At 42.5% G+C, this 18508-nt stretch overlaps 2 protein-coding genes across 5 annotated transcripts in view; one reads left to right on the plus strand and one right to left on the minus strand.

Moving 5' to 3' along the window:
• The window catches only part of LOC307045322 (actin filament-associated protein 1-like 2), a 115263-nt gene that overhangs the window by 58753 nt on the left and 38002 nt on the right, over positions 1–18508 (plus strand). For both annotated transcript variants that reach the window (XM_079690904.1, XM_079690905.1), the window contains 9 exons: positions 27–135; positions 236–453; positions 2027–2206; positions 4277–4363; positions 4784–4853; positions 7858–8102; positions 8805–8893; positions 9669–9786; positions 13709–13796. In XM_079690904.1, coding sequence (XP_079547030.1) covers positions 27–135; positions 236–453; positions 2027–2206; positions 4277–4363; positions 4784–4853; positions 7858–8102; positions 8805–8893; positions 9669–9786; positions 13709–13796 — 1204 coding nt within the window. The remainder of the gene's footprint in view (positions 1–26; positions 136–235; positions 454–2026; positions 2207–4276; positions 4364–4783; positions 4854–7857; positions 8103–8804; positions 8894–9668; positions 9787–13708; positions 13797–18508) is intronic.
• Positions 2103–18508, minus strand: part of LOC307045323 (zinc finger MYM-type protein 1-like) — a 73954-nt gene continuing 57548 nt past the window's right edge. The window contains exons 5-6 of one of the 3 annotated variants that reach the window (XM_079690908.1): positions 8409–8455; positions 7972–8107 (exon numbers count right to left, since the gene is read on the minus strand). In XM_079690908.1, the coding sequence (XP_079547034.1) occupies positions 8437–8455 (19 nt within the window). In that variant the 3' untranslated portion in view covers positions 7972–8107; positions 8409–8436. Of the gene's footprint in view, positions 2241–7971; positions 8108–8408; positions 8456–15759; positions 16217–18508 lie in introns of those variants that run through there. The other 2 variants (XR_013809859.1, XR_013809860.1) reach the window with 2 other exon arrangements.

The following is an 18508-nucleotide window of genomic DNA, read 5'->3' on the forward strand; positions in this document are numbered from 1 at the left end:
ATAAGCAATCTAACCTATCCATCCAGGGCCTTGTGGTGCCACCCGTTCCTCCAGGGGGTCCAGGAGGTGATGAAGATGAAGATACCTACGAGGAGGCAGAACCTTACTTGGCCAACACAACCACATCTAACACTGGTATCTACAAACACATAAACTGAAACGTTGACAGGTTATCTGTGCACACAAAGAAACGTGTTTTAAAAAACTTTGTAAAACATCTCCATCCCTGTCTCAGAGAACGCAGAGTCAGACAGTAGTCACTATGAGTCATACGGGGAGGAAGATGATGATGATGAGCCTGTGAAGGACCGAGCTCACTACATCCACTGGAGCGCCTCGCAGCCCTGCCTACGCCCCGTCCCAGAGTCCCGCCTCTGTGGTTACCTGTGGAAGAGGAAATGGCTCGGACAGTGGACCAAACAGCTGTTCATCATCCGGAGCGACGTGCTGCTGGTGAGAGGCCAAACCATTTAGAGTCAGTTACTAAAGCCCAAATTTAAGGTGATAACATTTGGGCTTAAGTTACTTTACCTTGGTATATCCAGAGGTGAGAGAAGTACACTGAAAAAATGTAAACATTTACTTTAATTAAATGTATTTTGTAAACAAATTTCACATAACTGTATTCGGTAAATTGAAAGCAATAATATTAAGTTGAACCAAATATTTTTTATTTAAACTTAATATTATTGCTTTCAACTACCCTAATACATTTAATTAAAGTCGACGTTTTAGTGGTTCAGTGTATACTCATAACTGTTACAAGTAGCGGTACCACGTGGTTAAACTATTGTAAGAAGAAACAGTATAAAGGATGGAAAATGTACTTAAAGGGCCAAAATAAAAAACGACTTATTATATATTATGAAAAAAGTGTACATCATAGTATTGGATATACTGTATTTATTGATGCATTAATCACTTGATGGTAAAGGTGGAGCTATTGGTTGTAACGTTAGATGGGTAGCTTTATTTAATAATATATAATCAAATCTTACTTAATTATATTTTATATATTGTAAAGAAGTCAAAGTGCACAATGGTGGGAGTAGAGGTATAAAAAACATAAACATTGAATACTCAATAAGAATACAAGAGTCTCAAACATTTTCTAGTGGTGTACTTACTTCCCATCACTGAGTATTATAATTTTAGGATAGTTTACTTCACCTACATTTATATTTGTTACTTTACAAATGAAAAATTGTATACATTCAAAACACATGAAAGTCATAAGCCTTAAACGTAATCAGCTGATTACTACTTGAATCATTGTTTTCATACAATTATTGGACTAACTATTCAGCAGATTAATAGATAAATAAAATCATAGTTAAAGGTTCAAAATATGCTCCACATAAACCAACTATTAAATAACAGCCTGCTTTAACATTGATGCATGATGCTCCTAGTTTTCCAATTATTGGAGTCTTATAAGTAGTTGACTCATAGTCTAAAATCAGTTTGATTTCAATCATTGTTTTCAGTGAAGCTAGTGAGTAAGAAACTCAGCCTAGGAATTCTTTTTAATACAGTCTAATTTGTAAATCCGATTTCTTGTTGATGTAGCACATGTACTCTGAAGTGGCGCACAACTGTCCTCTGGAAAAACAGCTTTTGAATTTCCTGAGAAGTCCAAGAATATTTTTACCAAATTTTTTATTTTTTCAAATGGGAAATGTAGTGAATGTACAAACTTTGACAAAACATCTAATAAAAGAAAAATACTCTGCTCATTTTGAACCAACTCCTTATCAGACTTACCATGCTCTGATATTGTGCGAGACACAATACGCACAAAATACTAGCTACACTGTAGGATGTCTTCGCATTTCCTTGTAATAGATAATTGTGCGTGTGTGTGTGTGTGTGTGTGTGTGTGTGTGTGTGTGTGTGTGTGTGTGTGTGTGTGTGTGTGTGTGTGTGTGTGTGTGTGTGTGTGTGTGTGTGTGTGTGTGTGTGTGTGTGTGTGTGTGTGTGTGTGTGTGTGTGTGTGTGTGTGTGTGTGTGTGTGTGTGTGTGTCAGTGTTATAAGTGTGCCCAGGACCTGCTGCCTCAGCTGGAGTTGAGTCTGCGTGGCTGTCAGCTGGTCTACAAGTCGAAGAGCAGCGGGAAGATCCAGCACCAGCTCAAGCTGCTGCTGCTGGGCTCAGAGAGCCTGGTGCTGGGCTACAGCAGCTTCCAGCAGGCCGCCGAGTGGAGGAAGGTAGGCCATCACCAACGTAAGCATCAAAAGGGCTCTGTTGACAGAAAACAATGAGATTTTTTCATTGTATTTTGGAATAAAAGATCGTCTTAAACACACATGCAAGATACTTACATGTTTCTTTCAGCAGGTTAATCTCCCCTGATTAACACCACTTTATGATTTTGAACTACATTACAGTCCCATAACTTCACGTCACCACCACTAAGCTAAGGCGGCTAATGTTTGGCGCAATGACGTTTACTAGTAGTGATGGGAATTACGGCTTTTTGAAGGGAGCCGGATCTTATGGCTCCGGTCCTTTCCAAGAGCCGTTCAAAAAATAACTTTTTAAGGGGGCGGGGTTAATAGGTTTATCTGCGAAATAATCACCATGATAATGATTGACTGTATTGCCAGAAATTGACTTTTTCTCACAGAATAATGTATAACTTGCTACATGTCTCAGCCAGCCAAACTACTGCTCAAGCAGCATGCGTTATGCCATCATCTATGTCTATGGCAAATTTGCCTTCAGGAAATCAAGTTCCTTTAAAGGTCCCATGTCATGGCCATTTCGACTGATCATAATTCCATTGTTGAGGTCTACCAAAATAGATTTATACTGTGCAATTTTCCAAACTCACATTGGTTTCTCTGTCCTAAACGACTTGTTGGAGTTTTTTTTTTTTTTGCGGGGGGGGGGGGGGTGGTAAATAACGTCACCAGATGAGTGATTACAGTGCCCGGTATCATTTTATCAAAGTTTGAGGGACTTCATGCGGTTCCCGGAACCGCGGAGCTCCTCCTGCAGTTATTAATAAAAACAAATGTAAAAAAATGAATAAAAATAAAAAAATTCCCCTTTTTTATTTATTTTTAATTAATAACTGCAGGAGGAGCTCCGCGGTTCCGGGAACCGCATGACGTCATGCGGTTCCCAAAAGAAACAAATGGAAAAAGAGAAATCTCCAACGAGGCGTTCTGGGGCAGCATAGACAGGTCTTTTCTGTGTTAGAGTTTTACTCGCTACAAGGTGTACTTTGAGAGTTTGTGACTTTGCAGACCGTTTACATGCAGAAAAACCTTCATAACACACAAGGGGACGGGTAATAACCGGAAAAGCATGACATGGGACCTTTAAAGGCGAGTGGATTTATGGCAGGCAGTGAACCAACGATAAAAAGAACAACAGCAAGTACGACTCGGTTCCCTTCGTTCGTACCAAAGAGCCGTTCAAAAGAATCGGATCGTTCGCAAACGTAACATCACTATTTATTTACTAGTCTCACTAAGTCACTTGTTAGCAACCGCCGTTTTCAAGAACCATATAAGTTTCAGGTGTTCACAAGTGGTATTCACTGAAGTCTTTTACTAAATGTGAACATCTCTTAAACTGGTGGTTCAGGGAACTAACCAAAACTTTAAAAAAAAAATTGAGATGATGGAATCAGATGTGGTAAAATGCTAACTCATTTCTGGGTTTTAAGACTTATTCCTGCACCGCTGCTTTAACAGCTGCTGGTGGATAGTGATTATGTAAATGTCTTAGTTACTGTGCTTATAAGAACACGTTCGAAGTTACTCCACTACATTTATCGGACAGCTATAATTTGATTGTATGTACAACGTGTGTTTAGCTTTTGAGGTACCTAATAATGGATTGTTATTTTATGGAAAATATTGCATCACAGTGAATGAATATGAAGTCAAGAGCAAAGCAGTTATCCCACAGTTATCAGGCTGAGTTTTCAAATATCAATCTTTAACAAAAAATAATGTTCAGTCCAGAAAGTAAAAAGACATTTGAGTTTACTTAGTATTTAGTTTTCTCTTCTTACCTCTGCCAGTTTTCATCTCACTAATAATCTGGGGACCCTTTGGTGGGGCCCAACCCCATATTTATATATACTGTGTGTGTGTGTGTGTGTGTGTGTGTGTGTGTGTGTGTGTGTGTGTGTGTGTGTGTGTGTGTGTGTGTGTGTGTGTGTGTGTGTGTGTGTGTGTGTGTGTGTGTGTGTGTGTGTGTGTGTGTGTGTGTGTGTGTGTGTGTGTGTGTGTGTGTGTGTGTGTGTGTGTGTGTGTGTGCAGGTGATAGAGGAAGTGAGTGTTGGAGGAGAAGGGGACACTCAGAGCTCCTTGTCTCTGATCAGATCAGACACGCTGCTGTCTGGCAGGGTGAGAACTTCTTCTTATTCTTCTCCCTTTTCCCTAAATTTACACAAAAACCTTCAGACGGTAACAAATTAAAAAAAGAAAATAATAGAATGTCTCATAAAGAGTTGTTGAGTCTTATAAGACTCAAACACTAATTGCTGACGCATTCAACAAATGAGATGGAGTTTTAGTACGTAGTCAGATTTCAGTGATTTTCATAATGTCTCGTACAAACCAGAAAAGAAAAGGCGCTTTACAATTGTTGTTTGTATATTTTCTTTATTTATATAGGCAAAATGTAAATGATGGCCTGTTGGCTGCACTCGGGTCATGGCAAATGATAGTATCTTTCTAAAGCATTGAATTATATACATGACCAAAATAAGTTAGACAAATGTTCAATAATAAAGTTGAAGTTTATGTTTATGTTGTGTTCTTCAGTCCAGTCTAGTCCAGGCTGACTCTGAGGAGGAGAGATCTTCAGCTGTCTGTAGCCTCAACAAAGACAAAGGTACTGATATTGTTATTTTTTAAATAAAATGATTACGAATATCATGTGTCCATTACTTTGGTTTGTCCAAATAATTCAAAATTACTTTTGGAACCATTCATTGTTTTGCATTATTTAATAGTTAAACTTGTATTGCTGTAAGATGTGACTTCTCAAAAGTATCAAATGCCTTTAAGGTATCAAAAGTTTCGGTGCTCATAGACATACTTCAGTATTGTAGTAAGTCGAGTAGGAGCTCATTTTGATCTGCGTCATAAACTATTTTACAAATTATTTGTATGCTCTATTAAATTATTGTAGTGTTCATTTTTATTTAATTGTATATGTTTTTATTGCATTCAATTTATTTATCTGTATACATTTCCTAAGAAACCTTTCATTTTATTTCTCTACTTGTCACTTTTATTTCATTTTAAATATTTGTTTTATTAATTTGTACTTTATTCATGTATTTGCTGTATTCATTTAACGTAAAGGTCCCATGTCATGGCCATTTCTACTGATCATAATTCCATTGTTGAGGTCTACTAGAATAGATTTACAGTGGGGCAAAAAAGTATTTAGTCAGCCACCAATTGTGCAAGTTCTCCCACTTAAAAAGATGAGAGAGGCCTGTAATCTTCATCCTAGGTATACCTCAACTATGAGAGACAAAATGAGAAAAGAAAATCCAGAAAATCACATTGTCTGATTTTTAAAGAATTCATTTGCAAATTATGGTGGGGCTGTCGCTGGGCAACACGGACTTTCAACTCCCTCCAAAGATTTTCTATGGGGTTGAAATCTGGAGACTGGCTAGGCCACTCCAGGACCTTGAAATGCTTCTTACGAAGCCACTCCTTCGTTGCCCGGGCGGTGTGTTTGGGATCATTGTCATGCTGAAAGACCCAGCCACGTTTCATCTTCAATGCCCTTGCTGATGAAAGGAGATTGTGACTCAAAATCTCACGATACATGGCCCCATTCATTCTTTCCTTTACACGGATCAGTCGTCCTGGTCCCTTTGCAGAAAAACAGCCCCAAAGCATGATGTTTCCACCCCCATGTTTCACAGTAGGTATGGTGTTCTTTGGATGCAACTCAGCATTCTTTCTCCTCCAAACAAGTCAAGTTGAGTTTTTACCAAAAAGTTATATTTTGGTTTCATCTGACCATATGACATTCTCCCAATCCTCTTCTGGATCATCTAAATTCTCTCTAGCAAACTTCAGATGGGCCTGGACATGTACTGGCTTAAGCAGGGGGACACGTCTGGCACTGCAGGATTTGAGTCCCTGGCGGCGTAGTGTGTTACTGATGGTAGCCTTTGTTACTTTGGTCCCAGCTCTCTGCAGGTCATTGACTAGGTCCCCCCGTGTGGTTCTGGGATTTTTGCTCACCGTTCTTGTGATCATTTTGACCCCACGGGGTGAGATCTTTCGTGGAGCCCCAGATCAAGTGAGATTATCAGTGGTCTTGTATGTCTTCCATTTTCTAATAATTGCTCCCACAGTTGATTTCTTCACACCAAGCTGCGTACCTATTGCAGATTCAGTCTTCCCAGCCTGATGCAGGTCTACAATTTTGTTTCTGGTGTCCTTTGACAGCTCTTTGGTCTTGGCCATAGTGGAGTTTGGAGTGTGACTGTTTGAGGTTGTGGACAGGTGTCTTTTATACTGATAACGAGTTCAAACAGGTGCCATTAATACAGTTAACAAGTGGAGGACAGAGGAGGCTCTTAAAGAAGAAGTTACAGGTCTGTGAGAGCCAGAAATCTTGTTTGTTTGTCGGTGACCAAATACTTATTTTACCGAGGAATTTACCAATTAATTCATTAAAAATCCTACAATGTGATTTCCTGGATTCTTTCCCCCCATTCTGTCTCTCAAGTGTACCTAGGATGAAAATTACAGGCCTCTCTCATCTTCTTAAGTGGGAGAACTTGCACAATTGGTGGCTGACTAAATACTTTTTTTCCCCACTGTACATTGTTCAATGTTCCAAAATCACATTGGTTTCTCATACAGCATCTCTGTATAGTATGTGTATTCACTCTCTGTCCTACACGGCTTGTTGAAGCTCCTGCCCCCCCCCCCCCCCCCTCCCTGTGAGGCCAGTGGCCGTCTGTGAGACAGCAAGATACAGCGAAACTCAGCCCGAACACACACACACACCCGCAACCTCGCTGGGAGTTTGTGTGTGTGCTCACACCCCGACTAACAGCCTCGCCGCGTCCCGCCGTCTCAGGGAGGAGAAATCGGCGGAGCTGCAGCTGAGAAAAGATTGAATGGACCAATCCGCGGACTTAACCTAACGGCTCCGCGGACGTAACGTAACGGCTCCATGGATCTGTCCATTTGGATCAATGGGTCCATTTGGGTATATGGTCACGTCACCATACCCAGGAAGAAACAAATGGAAAAAAAGAAATCTCCAACGAGGCGTTCTGGGGCAGCATAGACAGGTCTTTTCTGTGTTAGAGTTTTACTCGCTACAGGGTGTAACTGAAAACTCATCTCTTTAGACTCCACTTCGAGCGATAGAATTACTAACAAAGCACTTATATACTAATAAAGGGCTGGCTTTCTAAATGCCAGTTGAGTAGCACTTGAAATGTTTGGCTCTATGAAACCTGATGGACTTATATGATTCTGTTTTCTTAAAGGTTGTATCTTCCTGGTCGAATGCACTTATTGTAAGTCGCTTTGGATAAAAGCGTCAGCTAAATGCAATGTAATGTAATGTGTACTTTGAGGGTTTGTGACTCTGCAGACCGTTTACATGCATAACAACCTTCATAACACACAAGGGGACGGGTAATAACCGGAAAAGCATGATATGGGACCTTTAATTTAATATATTTTATATGTTTTATAATTGTATTATTTCGATTTTATATGTTATATACTAAATCATTTAGTACTTATTTACTTTTTTGTAATTGTATCTGATCTATTTTTGGGATACATCTTTTATTATATTATATGATTAAGTTATCTCAGACGTTATTGTGTTTTATTGACAGGTTTCCTGAGCGTGCTGATGAACTGTCAGTGGCAGAGTTTACGGTGTCGGGTGGAGGCGGATCTACTAATCATGTTTGGAGAGGAGGAGGAGGAAGAGGAGGAGAGGGAGGAGAGGGAGGAGGTGAAGAGGTCGCCTCAGTACACAGTCCAGCTCAGAGGCTGTGAGGTCAGAGCGGGCCCCGACACCGACCACTCCTACAGGATCACACTGAGCATGCTCTGTGACCAGGTGGCCGTGCTGGAGGTGAGCTGGAAGGCAGGAATACAGGGAACGTATTACAGATTCATTATACATAAGGGGAGATGTATACCATACAAATAGAACAATAACAAATGTGTGAGGTAGATCATACTAAAATGTTATAAAATACACAGTTATCTTCCTTTAAATGTATTTATTTTTTATTTATGTATTGTTTTTTGCTTGTATTGACCTTTTCACTTTTTTATATGTAGATATTCTTTATAGTTTTTATTATTTATTTTGTTTCTAATTATTCCTAGTTATTTTCTCTATTTGTGTTGCTGCAACACCTGAATTTCCCCTTACCTTATCTCTTTGTCAGTGTCTTTATATCCTAAGAAAGTACTGGTATCCTTAAAGAAAACAACAAAATAAGATTTATTTCAATTGTTACATTTACAATTTTGATTTTTTTATCAGTTAATCTTTGGAAGATTGGACCAATGAAATGTATTATAGAATGAGCAGTTTGCTTTTATGTACATGTATATATGCATGGTAATATTTTGGAAGTTGGAAGGACGCCTTTTTATCCTTAGTCACGATTAGGTTTTTATGAAGAAGCAGACCCTCTTCCAATATATATAATTTACAAAAGGGTTTAGAATATACTGGATATATGCTGTAGAGAAGAAATCTCTTAAAGAAACAGGAATAATTCTATTTTTATAATCTCTTTCATTTTTTCCTTCCTTCCTTCAGGTGAGTAGTTCAGGTGAAAAGGAGCGCTGGTTAAAGCTGCTGCAGGATGGAGCTTCCAAAAATCAGGAGAACACAGATAAAGCTCTGAGGTAAAACAGTTGGTGTGTGTTGTCAAAGTGTTAACATAAAACAAAATGTGCTATTTGTCTTTTTATGCCACACTAAACGTCATGTCGACTAAATGTATCTCAAAGCTTTACTCACCCCACACTAGACCAAAGTGTAGTTTACAATAAATAATTTATAAATGAATTAGTGAAAGGACAAACTAGAAGATATGTTGAAGGTTTAATTGTTCATGTAAAAAACCTTTCATGGTTCTAGCTTTACAAATGTGAAGATTTTCTCTTTTTACTTTAAACTATCTGATAAATGTCAATGACTGTTGGTAAGAACTAAAGAAACATTGTCACTTTGGGCTCTGGGTAATTTGTGAAAGCATTTCTCACTATTTATACTTTTTTCTCAAAACCTAACCCTAACCTTCAGTCGATTGATTTGAAAATAATCAGCAGGTTAATCCATAATGAAAAGATCATTAGATATTGTTAAAATGAGCTCCACTTCAACCAACTATAACAATATAAATATTAGTACTGCAACTTATTTGAGATGCTGTTCTGAAAATCAGGAGTTTGGCGATTTTATTCCCACCCCCTGAAGTCAACATGTTGAAGTGTCCTTTGGCAAGATACTTGATCTTATTTGTCGTAGGCATGTTTACTGTATTGAAATGTATGCCACTTAGGATAAAAGGGTCAGTGAAATGTAATGTAATGTAAAAGAGAAATGGTCCAAGAGCCTTGAGGCACCCCACATCTTCTTCTTGTCCTGTAGTTTTTACGTTTGTTCCCCTCTCCTCAGTGGGCTGCAGACTCAAAGGTTTCCCAACTCCAACACATACATGGACGACCCCTTCCATCTGAGTGGAACATATCAAGACCAGCCCATCTACTCCAACACCTCCATACTGGATCACATGGTACACTCCATATGGAATATGTATTTAAGCTCCACCCAAAAAGCCTCTCTGAAGAACCAGCACCTTACCGTGGTAGAGAGGTTTGTGTGCCCTGATGAACCTGGGGGCTGTGTTGTCTGGAACCTTGTGTTCCTGGTAGGGTCTCCCATGGCAAATTGGTCTCAGGCAAGGGGCCAGACTAAGATTGGTTCAAAAGACCTCATGAAAGACGACACACGAAGTGAGGATACCCGGCCCGGAGGAAGCCCGGGGTCCCCTTCTGGAGCCAGGCCCAGAAGGAGGACTCGTCGGCGAGCGTCTGGTGGCCGGGCTTGCCACGGAGCCCGGCCGGGCACAGCCCGAAAAGGCGACGTGGGCAACACCTCCGCTTCTCCGTCCCGCGGGCCCACCACCTACGGGAAACAGCGATGGGGTCGGGTGCGCTGCCAGAAGGGTGGCAGTGAAGGCAGAGGGTCTCGACGGACCAGACCCGGGCGACAGAAGCTGGCTTTGGGGACGTGGAACGTCACCTCTCTGGGGGGGAAGGAGTCGGAGCTTGTGCGGGAGGTGGAGCGTTACCAGTTGGATCTGGTTGGGCTCACCTCTACGCACAGCGTCGGCTCTGGAACCTTACTTCTGGATAGGGGTTGGACTCTATTCTTCTCCGGAGTTGCTCAAGGTGTGAGGCGCCGGGCGGGTGTGGGGATACTCACAAGTCCCCGGTTGGGTGCTTCGTTGTTGGAGTCTACCCCAGTGGACGAGAGGGTTGCCTCCCTACGCCTGCGGGTTATGGGGGGGAAAACTCTGACTGTTGTGTGTGCTTATGCACCCAACAGCAGTTCAGAGTATACGGCCTTCTTGGAGACCCTGGAAAGAGTCCTGTATGGGGCTCCTGAAGGGGACTCTTTAATCTTGCTGGGAGACTTCAACGCACATGTGGGCAATGATGGAGACACTTGGAGGGGAGTGATTGGGAGGAACGGCCCCCCTGATCTGAACCGGAGTGGTGGTTTGTTACTGGACTTCTGTGCTAGTCATGGATTGGCCATGACAAACACCATGTTCGAACATAAGGATGCTCATAAGTGTACGTGGTACCAGAGCACCCTAGGCAGAAGGTCCATGATCGATTTGGTTATCGTATCATCGGACCTGAGGCCGTATGTTTTGGACACTCGGGTAAAGAGAGGGGCGGAGTTGTCAACTGATCACCATCTGGTGGTGAGTTGGGTCGAGTGGCGGGGGAAGCCTCTGGATAGACCTGGTAAGCCCAAACGTGTAGTTCGGGTGAACTGGGAACGTCTGGAGGAGGCCCAAGTTCAGGAGGCCTTCAACTCACACCTCCGGCGGAGCTTTTCGGGCATTCCTGTGGAGGTTGGGGACATTGAACCAGAGTGGTCGGTGTTCAAAGCCTCTATTGCCGAAGCCGCGGCGGGGAGCTGTGGTCTCAAGGTCCTAGGTGCCTCAAGGGGCGGTAACCCTCGAACCTCCTGGTGGACACCGGTGGTCAGGGAAGCCGTCCGACTGAAGAAGGAGGCCTTCAGGGATTTGTTATCTCGGGGGACTCCCGAGGCAGTTGCAAGGTACCGACAGGCCCGAAGGGCAGCAGCCTCAGCCGTGGCCGAGGCAAAGCAGCGGGTGTGGGAGAAGTTCGGAGAAGACATGGAAAAAGACTTTCGGGCGGCACCAAAGTTGTTCTGGAAAACTGTCCGACACCTCAGGAGGGGGAAGCAGGGAACCATCCAAGCTGTGTACAGTAAGGATGGGACGTTGTTGACCTCAACTGATGGAGTGTTAGGGCGTTGGAAGGAGCACTTTGAGGAACTCCTGAACCCGACAACTCCGCCCTCTATGTTAGAGGCAGAGCTGGAGTATGAAGGGGGATCGACACCAATCTCCCGGGGGGAGGTCACTGAGGTCGTCAAACAACTTCACAGTGGCAAAGCCCCGGGGGTGGATGAGATCCGCCCAGAAATGCTGAAGGCTCTGGGTGTTGAGGGACTGTCATGGTTGACACGTCTCATCAACGTTGCGTGGAAGTCGGAAACAGTACCGAAGGAGTGGCAGACCGGAGTGGTGGTTCCCCTTTTCAAAAAGGGGGATCAGAGGGTGTGTGCCAATTACCGAGGCATCACACTACTCAGCCTCCCCGGGAAAGTTTACTCTAAGGTACTCGAAAGGAGGGTCAGGCCGATTGTCGAACCTCAGATTGAGGAGGAACAATGCGGATTCCGTCCTGGTCGTGGAACGACGGATCAGCTTTTTACTCTCGCAAGGATCCTGGAGGGGGCCTGGGAGTATGCTTATCCAGTCTACATGTGTTTTGTAGACTTGGAGAAGGCGTATGACCGGGTTCCCAGGGAGTCACTGTGGGAGGTGCTGCGGGAGTATGGGGTGAGGGGGTCTCTACTCAGGGCCATCCAATCTCTGTACTCCCAAAGCGAGAGCTGTGTCCGTGTCCTCGGCAGTAAGTCGGACCCATTTCAGGTGAGGGTTGGCCTCCGCCAGGGCTGCGCTTTGTCACCAATCCTGTTTGTAATATACATGGATCGGATTTCGAGGCGTAGTCGTGGGGGAGGGGGTCTGCAGTTCGGTGGACTAAGGATTGCACCACTGCTTTTTGCAGATGATGTGGTTCTGATGGCTTCATCGGTCTGCGACCTTCAGCACTCACTGGATCGGTTCGCAACCGAGTGTGAAGCGGCTGGGATGAGGATCAGCACCTCCAAATCTGAGGCCATGGTTCTCAGCAGGAAACCGATGGACTGTCCACTCCAAGTAGGGAATGAGTCCTTACCCCAAGTGAAGGAGTTCAAGTATCTCGGGGTCTTGTTCTCGAGTGAGGGAACAATGGAGCGTGAGATGGGTCGGAGAATCGGAGCAGCGGGAGCGGTACTGCAGTCTCTTTACCGCACCGTTGTGACGAAAAGGGAGCTGAGCCAGAAGGCAAAGCTCTCTGTCTACCGGGCCATTTTCGTTCCTACCCTCACCTATGGTCATGAAGGATGGGTCATGACCGAAAGAACGAGATCGCGGGTACAAGCGGCCGAGATGGGTTTTCTCCGCAGGGTGGCTGGTGTCTCCCTTAGGGATAAGGTGAGAAGTTCGGTCATCCGGGAGGGACTCGGAGTTGAACCGCTCCTCCTTCGCGTCGAAAGGAGCCAGTTGAGGTGGTTCGGGCACCTAGTTAGGATGCCACCTGGGCGCCTCCCTAGGGAGGTGTTCCAGGCACGTCCAGCTGGGAAGAGACCAAGGGGTAGACCTAGAACCAGATGGAGGGATTATATCTCTTCTCTGGCCTGGGAGCGCCTTGGGATCCCCCAGTCAGAGCTGGTTGATGTGGCCAGGGAAAAGAAAGTTTGGGGCTCTCTGCTGGAACTGCTACCTCCGCGACCCGACCACGGATAAGCGGGAGAAGATGGATGGATGGAAAAACACTCCAAATTCATAATAAACAATCAATACAGTCTCTGCAAATGAAAAGTGTAACCGGGGCGAAAAGGGTGTTACATTTACATCTAGGCTGAAAATTAGGATGATCACCAACGGTCAAACATTTTTTTTTCCTCCCATAGCTATCAGCGCCGCAGCGCCCCCCAGATCTGGCGCCCTAGGCAACCGTCGTGCAAACAATAAAAAAAAAACATTATGAAACTCATTATGACATTTTACACATGTATTTGGGGGTCCCTGCATCCATCTCTTTTTAAGAGGCCTGAAAGATATTAAAGTCCCCTATTCTACAGTATTGGGGCAACGATTTTAGTTTGAATTAAGAATGGATTAAGTGTTAAGTGTATAACAAAATAACAATATGTCAAAATAGTAAATAGATTCTTATTTATTTTCACCCATTTTCCATTATTCTAAATATGTTTAGGATTCCATGATTTTTGATTATGACAGCTAATGATGATAATGATCAGTGTTTGTGATGTTTCAGCTTCACAGCTCTCAGGATTCAGTTCGCCCCTGCTCGGTGTCGTTTAAAGACTCTGTGACCTACAGCAACACCACATTCAGCAGCCACAGTGAGTCTCTATTCATATATATATCTATGAATAAACTCTCTGCCAACAGAAAAAAATGAAGGCCTAACCTCACTTTTATAGTTTACAGTTGATGTTCTCATTTAAAAAGACCTTATTGGGCTTTTTAGGGCCTTCATTTGCATGTAGTGTGTTTTTGTGCATGTTTATGGTCTGCAAAGGCTCAAATCCCACACACTCCCCCCCCCCTGCCTGAAACGCCTCAATAGTGAACCGCAGTAACGCGTCGTAAAACCTTGAAAAACCAATGCAAATTCTCCATAGGATTTTGGAAAATAGCTCGAAATAAGGTCTTTGGTTGACACACATTTAAGAGAGGGATCACGTTTTGTTCAGCCGGATAATCTCCACATGTCAACCCTACTTTTATAATTTCTGAATCATAAATCTAGTCGCCAAAAACTAAATGCTAACGTTATGCTATAAACGAACTACAAGCCAGTACAGCAGCAGGGTCGCACGACTTCAACGTCACGCCAACTTAAGATCGTTTCAACTGACTTGCACTGAAACTGCACTTTGAACACTTTAAATTAAATATATTAACATTTTAAACTGTATACCCCGGTCATCTAGGCCCTTTTTGTTTTGTTTAATGTATACCACGTTTATCTAGGCCCTTTTTGTTTTGTTTTATGTATACATGTCACACTGTGGGAAACGATATTTCGATATTTCTGGATGTATAACACATGTAGAATTTTTGACAATAAAGCTGAATTTGACTTTCGCGTGCTTGCATATTTTAACAAAGCTTTGCATTTTAGCCACACTGTATTTATCTAGAAGTCATGGCTGTGTCAATTACCAGTCTGATATCGTTTTACAAAGATGACAAGAAGAGTGTAGACAGAGGAGAGAACCACTACAAGTCAGGACACGTAACAGTGCAGCATAGATGAAGGTGTGCTTCCGGTGTTGTCAGGGCTAGCATGAGGGACAAGGTTTATAGTGTCGGTGAGTAGTGATAGCAAGAGTACCGTTAACCTAGAGTTAATTTATTCACATTAATTCCCATCAACAAATCCATTGTATGTGTCACATGAAATCTTTATTAGGCAAGGCAAGGCAAGTTTATTTATATAGCACTTTTCAACACAAGGCAATTCAAAGTGCTTTACAAAAAATGAAAGAAAATGGCATTTAAAATCAGTCATTAAAAAGAAAAGCTAGTAAAATAAACATTAAAAGAAAAAATACATGGATAAAAGTTACAGTGCAGTCTAAGATATGAATAGTTCAATTAAAAGCAGCGACAAAAAGAAAAGTCTTCAGCCTGGATTTAAAAGTAGTAAGAGTTGCAGCGGACCTGCAGGTTTCTGGGAGTTTGTTCCAGATATTTGGAGCATAATAACTGAACGCTGCTTTACCATGTTTAGTTCTGACTCTGGGGACAGAAAGCTGACCAGTCCCTGAAGACCTGAGAGATCTGGATGGTTCATCATTTAGCAGGAGGTCAGAAATGCATTTTGGTCCTAAACCATTCAGTGCTTTATAAACAGCAGCAGTATTTTGAAATATATTCTTTGACACACAGGAAGCCAGTGTAAAGACTTCAGAACTGGAGCGATGTGATCCACTTTCTTAGTGTTGGTAAGGACTCGAGCAGCGCTGTTCTGAATCAGCTGCAGCTTTCTAATAGATTTTTTAGTGAGACCTGTGAAGACACCATTGCAGTAGTCCAGTCTACTGAAGATAAAAGCATGGACATATTTTTCCAAATCCTGCTGTGACATTAGTCTTTTAATCCTAGATATGTTCTTTAGGTGATAGTAAGCCGATTTAGTAACTGTTTTAATGCGACTGTTGAAACCAATAACTAATTTCACCTGCTGACAAGAGAGCCCACCTCAGAAGATCGTGACTGGCTGAGGGACAGACTCGGGGGCAGGTTTTCAGGAATTTCTTGGCTTCTCTCCCCCGAGCCAGAAGAGTTCCTCTTCTGGCTCGGGGGAGAGAAGCTACAGCTTGGAAACACTTACTGTTCCTGAAATTATCAAATCTGTTGGGCATCAGGGACCTGAGGAAATTGTGGCAAGCATGGCATTGTCTGAAGAGCAACAGAGGGCAATTCAGGTGGCTACCACTGGTCAGCGAACCAACCCAAACTGGCATTTGTTCAGGAAAGGAAGGATGACTGCCAGCAACTTTGGAGCTGTCCTGAGGTCAAAGCATGTGACTGCTTCCCTTATTGCCAGGGTGCTAGGGCAACAACAGGCCCTTGATGGTGTTTTTTCTGTACAGTGGGGGACTATGAATGAATGTGAGGGCGTCAGGGCATTCACCACTGCAACCCAGATGCAGGTCCATGAGTCAGATTTGTGGCTCTCCCTATCAGGAATGTTGGGGGCATCTCCAGATGGTCTGGTAGGGTCTTCCGCTGTGCTGGAGGTAAAGTGTCCCTACGGAGCCAGGGAAATGACAATTAGTGAAGCATTGCAAATCAAGGGCTTCTGTGTCAGTAAGGAAGGAGAAACATTCAGCCTGCGTGAGGAACATCCTTACTGGCACCAAGTGCAAGGTCAGCTTCTGCAAGGAAGAAGAAATACAAAAATTGTGAATTGTTTTTAATTTACATTTTCTCGCCTTTGCAATGTTGTGGTTGTTAGAGTGTTAGGTTTCCTGTCAGCTCGTCTGTTGGGAAGATATAAAATATTAGTTTCATGGAAGTCACACCGTCACATATACTGTAAGAGCATTAAGACATACAGTACATAGGCTAAAACAAAACATCTAAAGATATAACCTTGCAAGTCTCGTGAACATTTTCACTATTTTGACATTTTTATAGATGAAAATTGAACTAAAGAAATAAATGGTAGATTAATCCATATTGAAAATAGGTGTCAGCTGCTACACTAATTATATTTCTTAATTAATTAAGATAAGATATTACTGTATTGATCCCAATTTGCGAAATGTTTGTGTTGCAGCAGCATAACAAGAAAAACAAAATATAAGTTATTATATACAAAAGTATGTGAGGGATGGAATATTAAATTGAATATAAATGTAAAATGTACATCTGATTTTACGTCCAAGAGAAGCTATGGAGCCGAGAGTTCTCTGTCAGCCAGAGGTGATTTGTTATTAATTCAATATGTCAAACTGATTTCCCTGACTACAATCTTTAGTTACATGGTGAAACGTTATGCTGCTTGTACTAATAAGACTTATCATATAAGCCACACAGGTTTTAATAGGATGTATTCATTATCTTTACTTATGTTGCGGTCTTTTCAGCAGCGCCATCTCCAAAACGGCGATACAGTCACTACCCATCATTTGCATTTCACCGTGACATGGACAAGAATGTAACGTCAGCTTACCTCATGGCACGAATCCAGACTCTCCTTTGGAAAGCATTGGCCGGGAAACGATAGAACAAGCACGTTTCATGCGAAGACTTGTGGCTGCAACCCGGAGCAAAGCAACAAACCATTGCGCAGCTAACTAGTAGCGCTAGCTTTAGCTAACGTTAGCTAACGAAACGAACTGCCGAGTCAAATTGGAAAACACTGGTAATTAATTATTCTATAATTTGTAAAACTACTGTGTTAAAAACGACAATTTCAAAAATACAGATTCTAATGGTCAGATATAGATATATAGATACTAAAGATAGGCAGGTACTTGCTTTCAAGCAGAACACAGGGGAAAACAAACTTAGCGGGAGTGCTTACGTGTTCTGCGTAATGACGTACAATGGCCTCGACAATTTCTGTAGTCCTATTCAGCCAATCGGTAACAACCATCGTTTTTCAGACACGTAAACTCTTCAAAAATCCCCAGTGGGGTCACTGCTGACGTATTTAATGTCGTAGAACAAAACGTGACTTATCTCTTAAATTTGTGTCAACCACAGACCTTATTTCGAGCTATTTTCCAAAACCCTATGGAAAAAATGCATTGCTTTTTGAGGAAGGAACCGGAAGTGCTAAAAATGCTAACTTACTTCCTGGTTTTACGACGCGTCACTGCGGTTCTCTATTGAACTCTTTTGTTAACTTCCGTAGTATAGTGACATCACTACGTGGATTTGGGAACTGCCCATCGATTCTATTGGATGTAATGGTCAAGAAAAATATGTAAATCACCCAAATCGACCAATGGGTTCCAGAGATATGGTCCTGCGTAAAGTATGAAGAATGCCAGCCGGCGTAAGCACTTTACGCAGCAGACTTTACTTATTGTTTACTACGTAAGGAAGCAGGAATTGCAGGACCCAGAGCGCACGGAGCACAGAGCGGACAGCAGATAACGGAATTGCAGTTTTATTGCTTATAGATTATCAGTACATTTCAAAGGGGACACAGCCACATTGGATATTAACCTATGGATTAACTACATCATCGTTGTTATCGTTTTAATGCCATTGAAGACCAGTTTAGACCAGACAAAGACGAAGGTAAGCCATGTTAGCATTGTGTAGCTACCTAGCGCCACTTGTTTTGATGTACGTTTTTGTTGATAACGTCGCAAGTTTGTATCTTTCAGTGTTGAGGTGGGCACCGTTAGATTCTGTGTCTTTACGATCATAAACGATGTGTTGGATGTGCAGCTAGGATAAGTAATAAGGGAGCTAGGAGTGATTTTCGGTGCAGTAATAGGTTAGCATTTTTCGCTCAGGGCTAATTCAGAGGCTCACTGTTAGCATTGTGGGGCCTAAGACGATAACAAGTATGTTTTTTTTT

Source organism: Notothenia rossii (assembly GCF_949606895.1).
Source record: "Notothenia rossii genome assembly, chromosome: 6".
NCBI classification, from domain to species: Eukaryota; Metazoa; Chordata; class Actinopteri; order Perciformes; family Nototheniidae; genus Notothenia; species Notothenia rossii.